The sequence below is a fragment of the Rhineura floridana genome, chromosome 8 (assembly GCF_030035675.1).
Source record: "Rhineura floridana isolate rRhiFlo1 chromosome 8, rRhiFlo1.hap2, whole genome shotgun sequence".
Lineage (NCBI taxonomy): Eukaryota > Metazoa > Chordata > Lepidosauria > Squamata > Rhineuridae > Rhineura > Rhineura floridana.
The window spans coordinates 4,407,789-4,421,130 of NC_084487.1; the positions used below are offsets into that span (position 1 = coordinate 4,407,789).

Sequence of the window (13,342 nt, forward strand, 5' to 3'; positions counted from 1 at the left end):
AAGTAACAGAAACTTTTCTCAACCCCATTGCCTTTGGCTCTTAGGAATAGTCACTGTGGAAACTACTTGAAAAGTGCAGCTGAATTCCAGTAAGTTTTAAAAAATCCATTTTTATTTTCGGTCTGCACTGGAGAGCATGTTTTTGAAGTGGCTTGCTGGAGACACACTGTGTCTCATCATCTAAAAATAGATAAGTTGAGGCTAAACTCTACTGAGGCTGGAAGCAAGCTTCATCACTGCAACTAAAACTCTATATATTGTTTAAAGTGTTACGTTATTATACCTTCCAACTTTCTTTTGAGGAACATTTTAATGCAAATTCCACTTCAATGATTTGTGACGTTAAATCCCCATGACTTTGATGAATTGGTAAAGAACTTGCCAATAAATGCTGCTGGTTGCAAAGATGTTTATCATTTTTATTAGATTTCTATCCCGCCCTTTCTCCCAAATAAGTCCAGCTAATGACCTTAAAGTGCAATCCTACTCATGTCTTCTCAGCAATAAGTCCTATTAAATTCAATGGAACTTACTCTGGAGTATTATTTTTTTATTATATTTATATGCCACCCTTCCAGCAGGACCCCAGGGAGACAAACAAAAGCACCAAAAACACTTCAAAACATCATAAAAACAGACTTTAATATATATTAAAACAAAACATCTTTAAAAACATTTTTTTAAAAAAGCTTTAAAACATTTTTTAAAGGTTTAAAAACATCTTAAAATTCCAATACAAATGCAAACGGAGATACGGTCTCTACTTAAAAGGCTTGTTGAAAGAAGAAGTAAGCCGGGCTATGATTCCAGCAGTAGGCAGAGGCCACCTTCAATTGTATTTTGTTGACTCCTTAAAATCAACTTAACTAGAACTTTTCAGGTGTATAATTCCAGTTATACTGTAGTCCTTGTTATTCCTTCCTGGTGCAGCTGCATCTCCTAAATGATATTTTGCAACCATAACAAAACAGCGGCATCACTAGCGGTAGTGCGGGGGGGTGCGGACCTCCGGCGTGCGCCCTCCCAGGTGCTTGGACGGGGGTGGATGGTCTTGCGTGCGCGCGCACTCACCATGTGCTCCAGGCTGGTGGTGGAAGGCCCATCCCGGCTTCACCGCCAGCGAGCAGGCGCCTGCTGTCAGTCTCGCCTGCCTGCCTCCGATGAGGAGTTGGCTGCGCCGACCCGGAGAACTTCTCGGCTCCTTTGCCGGCCAATGGCGCGGGGCGGCTCTGGGTGTCACCCCCCTCAGGGTGTCACCCGGGTGCGGTCCGCACCCTCCGCACCCCGGTAGTGACGCCCCTGCATGTTAACAGTAAAATAATAATCCATCAATCCTGACTTAAAACATGTATATTAATTATGAGCAGTCCCTACGCCCTATTTAGAAGCTCTAGGTTCTAAAAGTTTAAAATATTTTGAAAAGGTGAGAAGCACAAGGACTATTAAAAAGTAAAAAAGAGAAAAGCACCGTTTTTATAGCAGCAACTTTTGTATCAAAGATGACAGGCGGCTGAATATACAGTATTACATTTTCTCCAGCGCCTCTAAATAAAAAGAAGGGAAGGATCATTTCCCGCCCTTTTCCTTCCCAGTCGCCCGTTAGAGGCAAACGCGGTTCGAACGGAAAGGGGACGGCCGCGCGCACGTTCCCGCCGCGCGCGCGTTCCCGCCCTTTCTTTAACCCTCCACCCATCTCGTGATGGCACAATTTATTCCCCCTCCCCGCAGCTGGTACCGAGTGCGCACGCGTGGGTTTAGGCATCGCTAGATACTCTCGTTGCCCAATTATGCAGAGATGACCTCATCCCTTTTCACCATGGCAACGGGACCAGCGGGAGGTAAACAGAAGAAGGTAAGCCACGCCTACTGGTGGGAAGCCACGCCCAGTAAACTGGCAGCGCGCGGCCGTAGCGGCGGCTGCGGCTGGTTTTGCCGGGCGCTCCGCTTTGAGCTGGAAGGAGTTACGGGTTGGCTGGTGAGTCCGTCTGTGACACTGGAACGCGTGTCGCTCGCGAAACACGTGGGAATCCGGACTTTCGCGTCTTGTGTTATAACGTGGGGTGTAACTGGCCCCAGTCAGGACGCCTGTCGGCTAGGAAATACTTTGCCTCTGCGTAAGGAGAAGGTGGCCAGCTGACCTGAAAGACCAGGATTGGGACGGGGGAGGGAGAGAGGGAGGTGGCCGGCCCGACCTGCCCTGATCACAGCAATAGAGGGAAACATCATCATCCCCCCCCATGGAGGAACAAGGTCACCCGTTGGGGTCACTAGACTAGGCACAAGTTGCTGTGCAGGCCCATGGCCGGCGGCAGGGGTAGCCCCTTTAATTTTTCTGCCCTTTAATTTTTTTTACAAAACTAAATAATTAAATTTATTACAGAAATTTTCTCTTCCCCACTTTTTTTTTGGTGCCCCTTCTCCTAACGTTTAGGCTGGCCTTTGGTGGCACAGAAAAAGCTGGTATAGCACAGTGGGGAGGAGAGCCTGGCTGGGAGTCTAGAGTCTGTGAGTTCAAATCCCCGCTTGTGTCTCCTGGGTGTCAAGGGCCAGCTAAAGATCACCCCCACAGGGAGTGGCTCAGGGGTGACGTGCCCTGCCACCTGTGCAGCCGTGGGCAAGCTGCAGAGTCCCAAGGAGCCCAGTTGCCCCCCAGCTGGCAGGGCTTGTGCAGCTGTGGCAAGCTGAGCAGGCCTAGCCAGCTGGGGAGGACTAGCCTCAGAGGGAGGCAATGGGAAACCCCCTTTGAATATCACTTACCATGAAAACCCTATTCGTAGGGTTGCCATAAGACTGGATTGACTTGAAGGCAGTCCATTTCCATTAAAACCTTTCTCTTCTCTGAGGCATTTTAATTCCTGTTAATTCTAAATTATTATATTTTGATTTTAGACTGTACAGTGTTATTTTTATTGTATTTTTAATGTTCAGCGCCCAGAGAGCTGTTGCTAGTCGGGCGGTATATAAGCTTAATTAATTAATTAAATAAATAAATAAATTTTGGTGGCACAGAGAACCTTTAACCAGCTGAGGCTGGTGTGCTTCAGTAGCTAAACTAGAACTTTCACTAGAAGCTAAAATGATAAGACTGAGGTTATCATACTTTGGACACATCATGAGAAGACATGATTCACTAGAAAAGACCATAATGCTGGGAAAAACAGAAGGAAGTAGAAAAAGAGGAAGGCCAAATGAGAGATGGATTGATTCCATAAAGGAAGCCACAGACCTGAACTTAACAAGATATGGACAGGATGGTTCATGACAGATGCTCTTGGAGGTCGCTGATTCACAGGGTCGCCATAAGTCGTAACTGACTTGAAGGCACATAACAACAACAACATGCAGTGCTTAGATTGCTGACTTTATGATTGGATCACATCTGTGCTGTGCCAATTGCACTGGCTCTCACTCTGTTCCCAGCCAAATAGCTAAACTATGGCATTGTCTCCTACAAGATAGCCACCAACTTGTATGGCTTTAAAAGATCATTAGACAAATTCACGGAGAATAATATCAAGGGCTGTTAGCCACGTTGGCTATGCTCTGCCTCCATGGTCAAAAGTGGTACACTTCTGAATACCAGTTGCTGGAAACTGCAGGAGGGGAGAGTGCTCTTGCACACAGGTCCTGCTTGCAAACTTCCCATCATGGGCATCTGGTTGGCCACTGTGAGAACAGGATGTTGGACTAGATGGGCCATTGGCCTGATCCAGCAGACTCTTCTCTTGTGCCTCCACCATTTGAGGTGAAGGTGGTGGCATCTGGATGGTTGCAACCCAGTTGCAGAACACTCTTCCCAGAGAGGATCACCTGGTATATTTTCCAAGCTTTTTATAAACAAGTTTAATACTGCTTTTAAAAAAGAATGTATTTACATTAAAATTGTTTTATTTACTTATTTATTATTTGATTTATATCCCGCCCTTCCTCCCAGCAGTTTCATTCTTTTTGTGAACCATCCAGGGCATATAACAGTGGTATAAAAATACTTATCAATAATAAATTAAAAAATGCTTTCAGATCACACCACTGTTAAACGTACTGCTACAGAAATGATGGCAGTTTTGATTTATATGCACAGATACTGTTTTTGTTTCATTTTATGCTTGGGTGTGTGTGTGTGTGTCTGGTAGAGCTGCTGTTTTCTTTTACAGCTGTGCAAGATGCAGATATTCAACAAGTGAACAAGTTGACACTTCACTGTATGGAGTACCTGCTGAATTTCTGTTGGCCAGCTGTTGAAAGGCAGAAAAAAGACAAGTTTCGACAGAGGGGGATGACCCCCCCCACTCGCACACATTTTAAAAGCTGAACAGATATGGTTGCTTTCTCTTCCCATGTCCCCTCCCTGCTTTTAGAGTTCACAGTAATCAGAAACTTACTAGAAAGCGAGGGCATTGGTGTTTTGGGGGCACTCCATACATTATAGTTCTTAGCCATTTTTAAAGGTCCGTTGCTCCTATATCAGGATCTTTTGGACAATATTGAAAGTAGGCAAGATACTTTGTGCCAAAGATCTCACTGTGAGCAGTTTAATACAGGTTGCTCAAGCAAGTAAGTCAAGCTGCATGCTATAAGGAAAGATCCCCACACACACCCCTTCAAGATCAGTAGCCACTCTGACTTACAGCTGCAACCATTTTACACTGATCTCGTCTGCTCCCTTGTGTAACTGTGAGGGGGACGTGCAAGCATTCATTTAATGTTTGCAGCCTTTAAGCATGGATGGAGGCAACTGAGGATCCGTGGCAGCTGTGCGACCTGCTCAATTGCCTTCCATGTTCTTGCTCTCCACACAGGGGAATCCCAGAAAGAAAAAGTGCCTGCCTTTTCCAAACGGGAGGCAGCTGCTGTAATAGTCCCCTAGGCATGCAGAGGTTAGATTGGCTGAGCTTTACTTTTTCCTAGCCCATGATGAATGCAGTGCAAGGCATTTTGAGGCAAAGAAGCAATGAGCATCAAAGCATTTTGATGTTAGGTGGATCCTCTGGTTGTGCGGAAGGCTCATTAAGGCTAGCCGATACCAGTTACTGCAATTAGCTTATAACGTTACCTTACTGTACTTTCTAGGGTATAACGTTACCTTCCTGTACTTTCTTTTCTTCATGACAGGCATTACCTTTTGGAACCTTTTAAAAATTAATTGTCTTGCTTGGGACTACACTAGACACAATGGTCACTAGCTCAGTCCAGTAAAAGGACGTCACTATGGTAATGTATATAGATTCCCAGTGCTAAGGAGGCACTGTTCGTGGCTGCAGGGTGGGGGGCCAAAGGTCACTCTTAGAGCTTTCCCTGACCGATTTGCCTCTGCCTCTTCATTGATTCTGGGTGGTGTGTCATTATTCTCCCACCCCATCAGTAGGCTGCATTCAATTATTCTGTTTCATTTTATTAAAAGATATATAAGGCCTTTGCTTTCTAAAATAAATAACAGACAAGAATTGTTTTGGCTGCATTCTGACTCAGTCAGTGTTGCTCACTGATGGTGGCCAGGGGGCGGTGGAGGCGGTGTGGAACCTGTTTTTCCCTGGGCTGTTTGTTCCCAAGGAGGAGTCATTGATACAGCAAACCTTAGATCAGGGAAGGGGAATCTGTGGCCCTACAGATGCTGCCGGACTCCAACTCCCATCAGCCCCAGGCAGTTGGAAGTCGAGGAACATCTGAAAAGCCACAGGTTCCCCCACACTGCCTTGCACAATTATGCCAAGGGCACTGGTGCCCCTTACATCTCTATCCCATGTGGGTCTGCCTTTGAAGACTGGTCCAGCCGCATCTGCAGAGCCACAGGGTCCCCACCCTTGCTCTAGAGCCCTAAACAACTTGAGGTCTGGGTTTCCTTAAGGGCCGCCACTTCCCATATGAATTTGTCCAAGTATTACGACTGCCCTACAAGCCTCCCCCCTGCCCCATCAGAGGTAAGGCTGGCGGTGAGTGAAGCGGAGGCCTTTCTGAATTTCTACTGCCCCCTCCGCACACTACTGGTCTTCTAGATGCATTAGCTTTCATACTAGAATTTTATCCAGTCTCCTGCGTTGCTGTTTTGGATTATTCTCTGGTTTTATCCTATTGCGTTTTTAACTTAGGTGAGCCACTGTTGGAGCCTCATTGCCTGAAAAGCAGACTAACAAGTGCTTTAAGCCAATCATTGTTATAAAGGGTGCAATGGATATTCCAACATTCTCTCCCACCCACCCTGCTTGGGATCTTTGTGTGGTGGAGGTGGGCCTTTCTGGGTGGCACCGGAGGGGTAGCCTTCCCTGGCAGTGGGCATCTTAGCTTCTGGTTGGAAGTCTAGTAGGATTTTGTGCATGTAGCTCAGAAAGGCTCACTGCAAGCCTCCGCTGGTTCCCGTGACACGCAGGCCCTTCATCTACCCACACATCACCTGTTGTAAGGAAAGACATTTGGCTTCTTCCGTCTATGTGAGAGATGTGCACAAAGGCCTTTGCAGAAGTTTGCAGTTTCCTGCTGAAAGAAATATTAAAGAGGGTATTTTTCCTTATGTAGGAATGCATAATAGATTTATGTACTCCTCAGGCTTTGTAATGGTGATTTATTTGTTTATTTATTATTTGATTTATATCCCGCCCTTCCCCTCAGCAGGAGCCCAGGGCAGCTAGATTTCATTCTAGGATTTAAAAAAGCTCTTCAGTTTAAGAGAAGAGTTAAGGTGTTTGCTTTCAAATTTACTTATGCACCAAAAAGTATAGAAACTGTGGGTGGTGTTCAGTACTAGTCCTATTCAGAGTAGACCCACTGAAGTTAATAAACATGATTAACGTAAGTTCATTAATTTTAATGAGTCTGCTCCGAGTGGGACTTAGTTAAATACAAACCCATAAGTTTAAGGTGCCTGCCTTAATTTCTTTACCATGTCAGCAGTAAATGTGTTCTACATATTGTCCTTGCTCTTGGTTCCTCTCCACTTTCCCTTGGTCTTTTCAGCATCGCCCTTTTCCTTTAACTCCCCCCCCCCAAAAATCTACAATTCTTGCAAGGTGGACTCTTGTTGCCAGCCTCATAGCCAGCCACCGGCCGACTCACGTTCAAAAATGTGATGTAGCGGTTAGAGTGTTGGACTATGACCTGGGAGGCCAGTGTTCAAATCCCCACTTGGCCATGAAGCTCCCTGGGTGACCTTGACCCAGTCACTGTCTCTCAGCCTAACCTACCTCACAGGGTTGTTGTGAGGATAAAATGGGAAAGGGGAGAACTGTGTTTTACGCCACCTTTGGAGGAAAGGCAGGATATAAATTTCATAATAAAATAAAGAAAATATTTCTTTTCCTTACAGGGCGGTGGAGGCAAAGGCAAGGGGAAGGGCAAAGGGAAGGGTAAAGGCAAAGGGGGGAAGAAATCCAAGAAGGGGCCAGTTGAGGTGGACATCCTGAGCCCGGCTGCCATGCTCAATGTCTACTACATTGCCCACAACGCCGCCGCCTGCTTGGAGTTCCGTGGCTTCCCGTGGCCAGACTCACCAAAAAAGAAAGGGAAGAAGCGGAAATAAGAATCCAGCCGTAGGAAAACCCCAAGTTTGGGGAGGGAGTCAGCGCACCCTAAAGGGGAGGAAGACTTGTGGGGACTCCCCCCCCCAAAAAAAACCACAAGCAAAATTCACTCAGGTTTCTTGCCTTGCCGTAATCGCTGTGATGGTCAGAATGAAGCAGCTCTTGCTTGCAACGACGAGAAGTAAATGTTGCTTTGAGAAGCCGACCGCAGCACTGCGGCGAGTGTGTTCCTCGTTGTTACAGGAAGTAACCTGCAGAACCCTCCATGCCTGGTTTTGATCATGTGTGCTGGGGGTGGGCTTTGCACTGGTTGCTTCTGCCACTTCTGGGACATTTACTTCCCTCAGGCATGAGGCTCCGTTGTTTAAACCAAGTTGCATCTGCAACTTGGGGGACCTTTTGGGATCCAGGACGTTCACAAGCTCAGTAGTCTACATGCTAGTCAAGGCTGGCCTGAGCATAAAGGCAGGTTAAGGACTTGCCTGGGGCAGCACAGTTGGGAGGGCTGGGGGGAATGTAGACGTCCAGCCTCTCTGCTTCTAGCATGGCCAGTTTCCAGAGAACGTCCCATAATATATTTGTGACATCCCAGGGGATTCCGGGGGCCCAGTGTCACTTCTACATGGGGGCAGCCGTTATAGGATCTTGGCAAGGTTACCAGTCATTAGCATTTTGCCCTAAATGGGATCCTGGTTAACTTGCAGGGGTAGAGATCTTGTATCTTTTTTTTATTCTGAAAATCCCAGGCTTGCATGCTGCACCATGTGCGACTCATTTGGTGGAGGGAAGTAGTTAAAATGTCCTGTAACTGTGTGTCTGGGGTGGTCAAGGATTAGATGTTGGAAGGTGAATGTATGCATAGGAGAAGGAATAAATGGGCAAGAATGTCTGTAGGATGGCATGTGAAGCAGAGCACACGCTGGTTCGGGGCAGCTTGACAGGCTCAGGTGCAGTTTTGTCAGCAGGTTTGGTATTGTTGCCTAAACAGGTTCCCAAAAGTTCAGACTCGAAAGCCTCATCCACAGCAAAGAAGGATTTGATATCTGCCTGAGCTGTGTGTGTGTGGAGGGGGGAATGGTGCCAGTCTGGAAATGTAATGGATACTGGCAGATACATCTCAGTGCTTGCCTTCCCATGCACAACTCTGACTTTGTAGACCCAGCTTACGGGGCCAAAACCTTGGGAGACAGCTGGCCTTACAGCTGTGCTGTACTGATAACGCTTGGTTCAGGAAGACACTGAAGCTGGAGGCTGATAAAAAGGGCACTGCCTATCTGAACCTTCTGCTCCCTCCCTGTCTGCAAGGGGCATGTGCTGCTGGCTTGGGAGAAGGGGCGGGTGCCTTCCTGATGGAGAGTAGGCATTAAACAGGTGTATAATGTTTTGTTCAAATCTGCCCTTTTTACTGTCCATAGTGGCTGTGTTTGGCTTCAGGGAAGTTCAGTATGCCTTTTGGTGCCAGCAGCCAGACTTAGCTTGATTTAACTTAATACAAGGAGCTAAATATTGTGTGTTTTAAATGGTGCTATTAGATATGCCAGTCCAAAAAGGTTGGTTTGAGAAGGAGGTGTATTATTTCATCTTGCACAACCAGAAGCCTACAGATTGTTTCTTTATTAGTTACCAAGGAATAACTATAACGTACAAATGTTTTCCAGTCTGGGCACAGGTAAGAAGAAGCCAGTATGTGCATTGTAAGTTCCCTGGGAGTGCACCCAGGCTGGAAAAGACCATTCACATGTTGCCCATGATCCAGTGTGCAATTAGGTGGACTTGTCCTGTTGCCCTCAGTGGACTTTATCCACACCAAATGTTGGATTGTGGTCATTACGTTTCACTTACTTCTCCCAACATTCTAAGTCTGTCATTGGGTTGCATTCCACTTAGTCCTGCTCAGAGTAGACCCATTAAAATGAATGACCCGGAGTCATGTTCATTAACTTCAGTGGGTTTACTCTGAGTAGGACTAGCACTAAATATTTCCCCCTGTGTCTCTACATATAATTAAGCATATATCCAGGCTTCTGTATAACTTTTCTTTATGTATTGTGAATTTAACCTCAAGAAGTTTTGGATTTTTTTTAAAAAAAATGTCTTTGTTATTGATTCAGAATTACACCTAATAAGTTTGTAGTCCTTTACGCGTTCTAAAAGCACGTTCATCACAATCATCCGTCTCTGCTGCGTAATCCTAGGTTACTAGTGAAGATACATCAGTAGGTTGAATGAAGGCAGGGGGAATACCGCAAGGAAAATGCCTGTTGTCCAAAAGAAGGTGAGGCTGGAGAGGGAAATCCTGTCACGCAAGCAGAAGGGGAACAAAATGACCCAACAGCAATTACTGTACCAAGGCTCTAGAGGAGTTCAGAAGTTGGGGGAAGCAAGCAGATCTTGACAAAACAGGAAGTGAGAGGGAAGTTGATGATGGAAGGTCAAGCACAGGGGGAAGAGGGGGTGAATGGATTCCGGTATCAATTAGGCAACAGATTTATGGATATAGCCTACAGATTCTGTTAGGCCAACAGCTGTATTAGATGTGCCGGGCATTCCTAAGTTGTTTTTCTTTCCCATAGATTAGACTTCAGGAGAGTTAGCTCACATCCACACCCCACACTTAAAGCACATGGCTTTCCCCTAAGAATCCCGAGAACTGCAGTTTATCCCTCCCTCACAGAGCTTCAATACCTTAACAAACCACATTTCCCATGATTCTTTGGGGGAAGCCATATTCTTTAAATGTGTGCTGTGGACGTGACCTTAGGCTAAGCACTTTCCTGTCATTGTGCCCAGACTAGCTGTTGTCTCCCTCCATGCCCATTCAAAACGGAAAGAAGGGCATGATCTGGCTAAGGAGCAGCTCAGAGCCATGGAGAAGACTCCCCCTTTCCCTTTTATTGATATATCAAACCTCTGCCCTACCACAACTAATTCCCTCGCTGAGGGGGATTCTCCTGTTTGAGTTTGGGTTCAAGGGGAAACATGCTGACTCTTGTGCTAATATATTTGTTTCCTTTTATTTGTTTATAGGCTCCTCCCCATCCCCTGCTGGAAATCCTATAAAGGTTTCCCCCTAATGCCCTTCTTGTGCTTACATGGCTTTTTGTACACAAGAGGAAAAAAAAGGCTGACAGTTGTGGAGGGCTGTAATTTGCAACCCATTTGTTCTGCAGTTGTTCCAAAGGCCTGAGAGTAATTTGGTGCGAGGTGCTTCCTGGAATTAACCAATTAATTTCAGACCTATGAAAGGGGTGGAAGGGGGAGATAAAGACCAAATGTAAAATAGGAAAGCCAATGGGATGGTTGTTGTTCAGTTTCCAAATAGTGGATATTTTTACTTCTGGATCTATTTGGAGGTAATAAAATGTTGACCCAAAGCGTCCCTTCTGCCTTTATGGTATTCGCCTGGTCTCCTCCAGGGAGACCATGCTCAGTTTTCTAAACAACCTGCCTGTTAGTTTTGAGCAAAATTTCACTTCCACGGTGTAGGTTCCTGGCACTTAGCATACGGTGAAATTAGGCTTGCCACCTTTTTTATTGGGTCTGCCTAGCACTTGAACTACCAAGTTCAGATAATTGTCAGTTGCCTGCTTTGGATGCGGTTATACTCCCTCTGAAAGAGCAGGTCTGCAGGTGCCCCTGGATCTATCTTTGTCGCTAGAGGCCCAGGTGACCTCTGTGGCTAGGAGTGCCTTTTACCAGCTTTGGCTGGTAAGACAGCTGTGGCCATTTCTGGACAAGAATATCAGCATTAACGTAGCTTCCTGTGCCCACTGTCTTCCCTTTGTTCCACCACTGTTGCCCAGGTGCCAGGAATAAAAGCCCAAATTTGGGTGCAATTGGGATTTGTGGACGACGCAGGCAACGCAACTGCTACTGGTTCTTGCACTGTGGGGCAGCTTAGTTCCTTTATTTAATTCCAGTGTAGATGCAGTAGCTGAAGTGCTCTGTACCCTAAAGTAAGCACTGGGTAACCCCAAATCATACATCCCTGCTAATTGGAGATGAAGAGCCTTGCTGGAGCAGACCAAAGGTCAATCAAGGTCAGCACCCTGCTGCCCACAGTGGCCAGTCAGGGTGCCTCTAGGGAGCCACCAAGCAATAGCCTCTTCCTCATGACCCCCAGTAACAGGTATTCAGAGGCAAGCTACCTGATTCTGGAGACAGCATACAGTCATTACGACCAGTAGCCATCAGTAAATTTAAGCTATCTAAGCCAGCGACCATCATCACCCTTTGCAACAGCAGATTCTGTAAATTATTTACACATTTCTGAGAAGTACGACTGCCCTGAATCTGTCCCACCTTTCCTCCAAAGTGACATACACTGTTCCTTTCCGATTTTATCCTCACAACAACCTTGTGAGGTAGGTTAGGCTAAGAGGTACTGACTGGCCTAAGGTCACCCAATGGGGATTTGAACCCTGGTCTTCCAGCTCCTAGTCCAGCACTCTATCCACTACATCACACCACAATGATTCTAGTGTTATGAGTTGTGGAGGAGAGAATAACTCCTGCAAGTGTTAACAAGCAGACTAGGCGTCACAATGAACTCTTATCGGCAGTAATGCAAGATGGGTGGGACTGCTCCAGCTGAAGCCACAATTACTGTGTCTTGGCAAAACAGGGAGGGGAGCAGGGAGAAGGCTGGCTAATTCTTCCCTATTTGCAAAGAGGGTGCCCTCTTCCTGCTACTACATAGAATAGTAGAGTTGGAAGGGGCCTACAAGGCCATCAAGTCCAACCCCCTGCTCAACATGAGCCCTCTTGGCTCTGAAATTAAGGTTGGGGAAAATCCAAAGGTTCAAGTGTTTGGTGTATGGGAAGATACAGTCACAAACGTTTTCTTCACAGGTTACATACACTATTTGAATGCTACTTTGCTAAGCATTTCTGCAGGCATTAAGCTTTCATCAGGAGGAAGGGCTCATGCACCATCATTCTGCACTAGGATTTATCAAGTGCATGCTATTTGTGTCTGTGCTTGCACCTCCTTGTGCAATGTATGCCTGGGAGCATAAAAATTCTGCTATCCACTGTGTAGTTCATGTATGGAAATTTGTTCTAAACAAACATTACATGTGCAATAAAAATACATTTCTAAGTCACAATATAAACCAACTCCTTTGCCCCCATTGACAAATTCTGGAGCTTATTATAAAGATTATAAAGTTGTAAGCATCTTGAAAACTAGTGATTGCTAGAAGCCAACAAGAACAAATCCTGCCAGACTAATCTTATTTTTTGGTTGGGTAACCTCCCTGGTAGACCATGGAAATGCTGTGGACACAATATATCTCGACTTCAGCAAAGCTGACAAAGCGCCTCATGATATTGATTAGCAAGCCAGATAAATGTGGGCTGGATGGAACAACTATCAGGTGGATCCACAGATGGCTACATAGTTGTACTCGAAGACTGTTTTTCAATGGTTCCTTCTCAAATTGAGGAGAGGTAACAAGTGGGGTACCGCAGGGCTCAGTGCTCGTCAACATTTTTACTAAAGACTTGGATGAGGTGGTGCAGGAAATGCTTAGCAAATCTGAAGATACAAAATTGGGAGGGGCAGCTAGAGGACAGAAACAAAATTCAAAGGGATCTTGATAGGATGGAGCATTGGGCTGAAAACAACAGAATGAAATTTAACATAGGTAAGTGCAAAGTTCTACACACAAAAAAGATACCAAGTGCACTTTTATACTTGGCTCAGCAATACAATGCGAAAAGGATCTTGGGATTCTTGTTGATCACAAGCTGAACATGAGCCAACAGTGTGATGTAACTGCAAAAAAAGGCAAATGCAATTTTGAGCTGCATTAACAGAAGTATAATTT

General features: G+C 45.8%; 1 protein-coding gene across 1 annotated transcript; it reads left to right on the forward strand.

Annotated features, from left to right (window-relative positions):
- The first annotated feature begins 1,795 nt into the window (after positions 1–1,795).
- On the forward strand, positions 1,796–10,874 carry SMKR1 (small lysine rich protein 1). The gene is made up of 2 exons (XM_061640318.1): positions 1,796–1,975; positions 7,298–10,874. The coding sequence occupies exons 1-2, from the start codon at positions 1,796–1,798 to the stop codon at positions 7,508–7,510; spliced, it is 393 nt and encodes a 130-aa protein (XP_061496302.1). The 3' UTR covers positions 7,511–10,874.
- Positions 10,875–13,342: the final 2,468 nt, after the last annotated feature.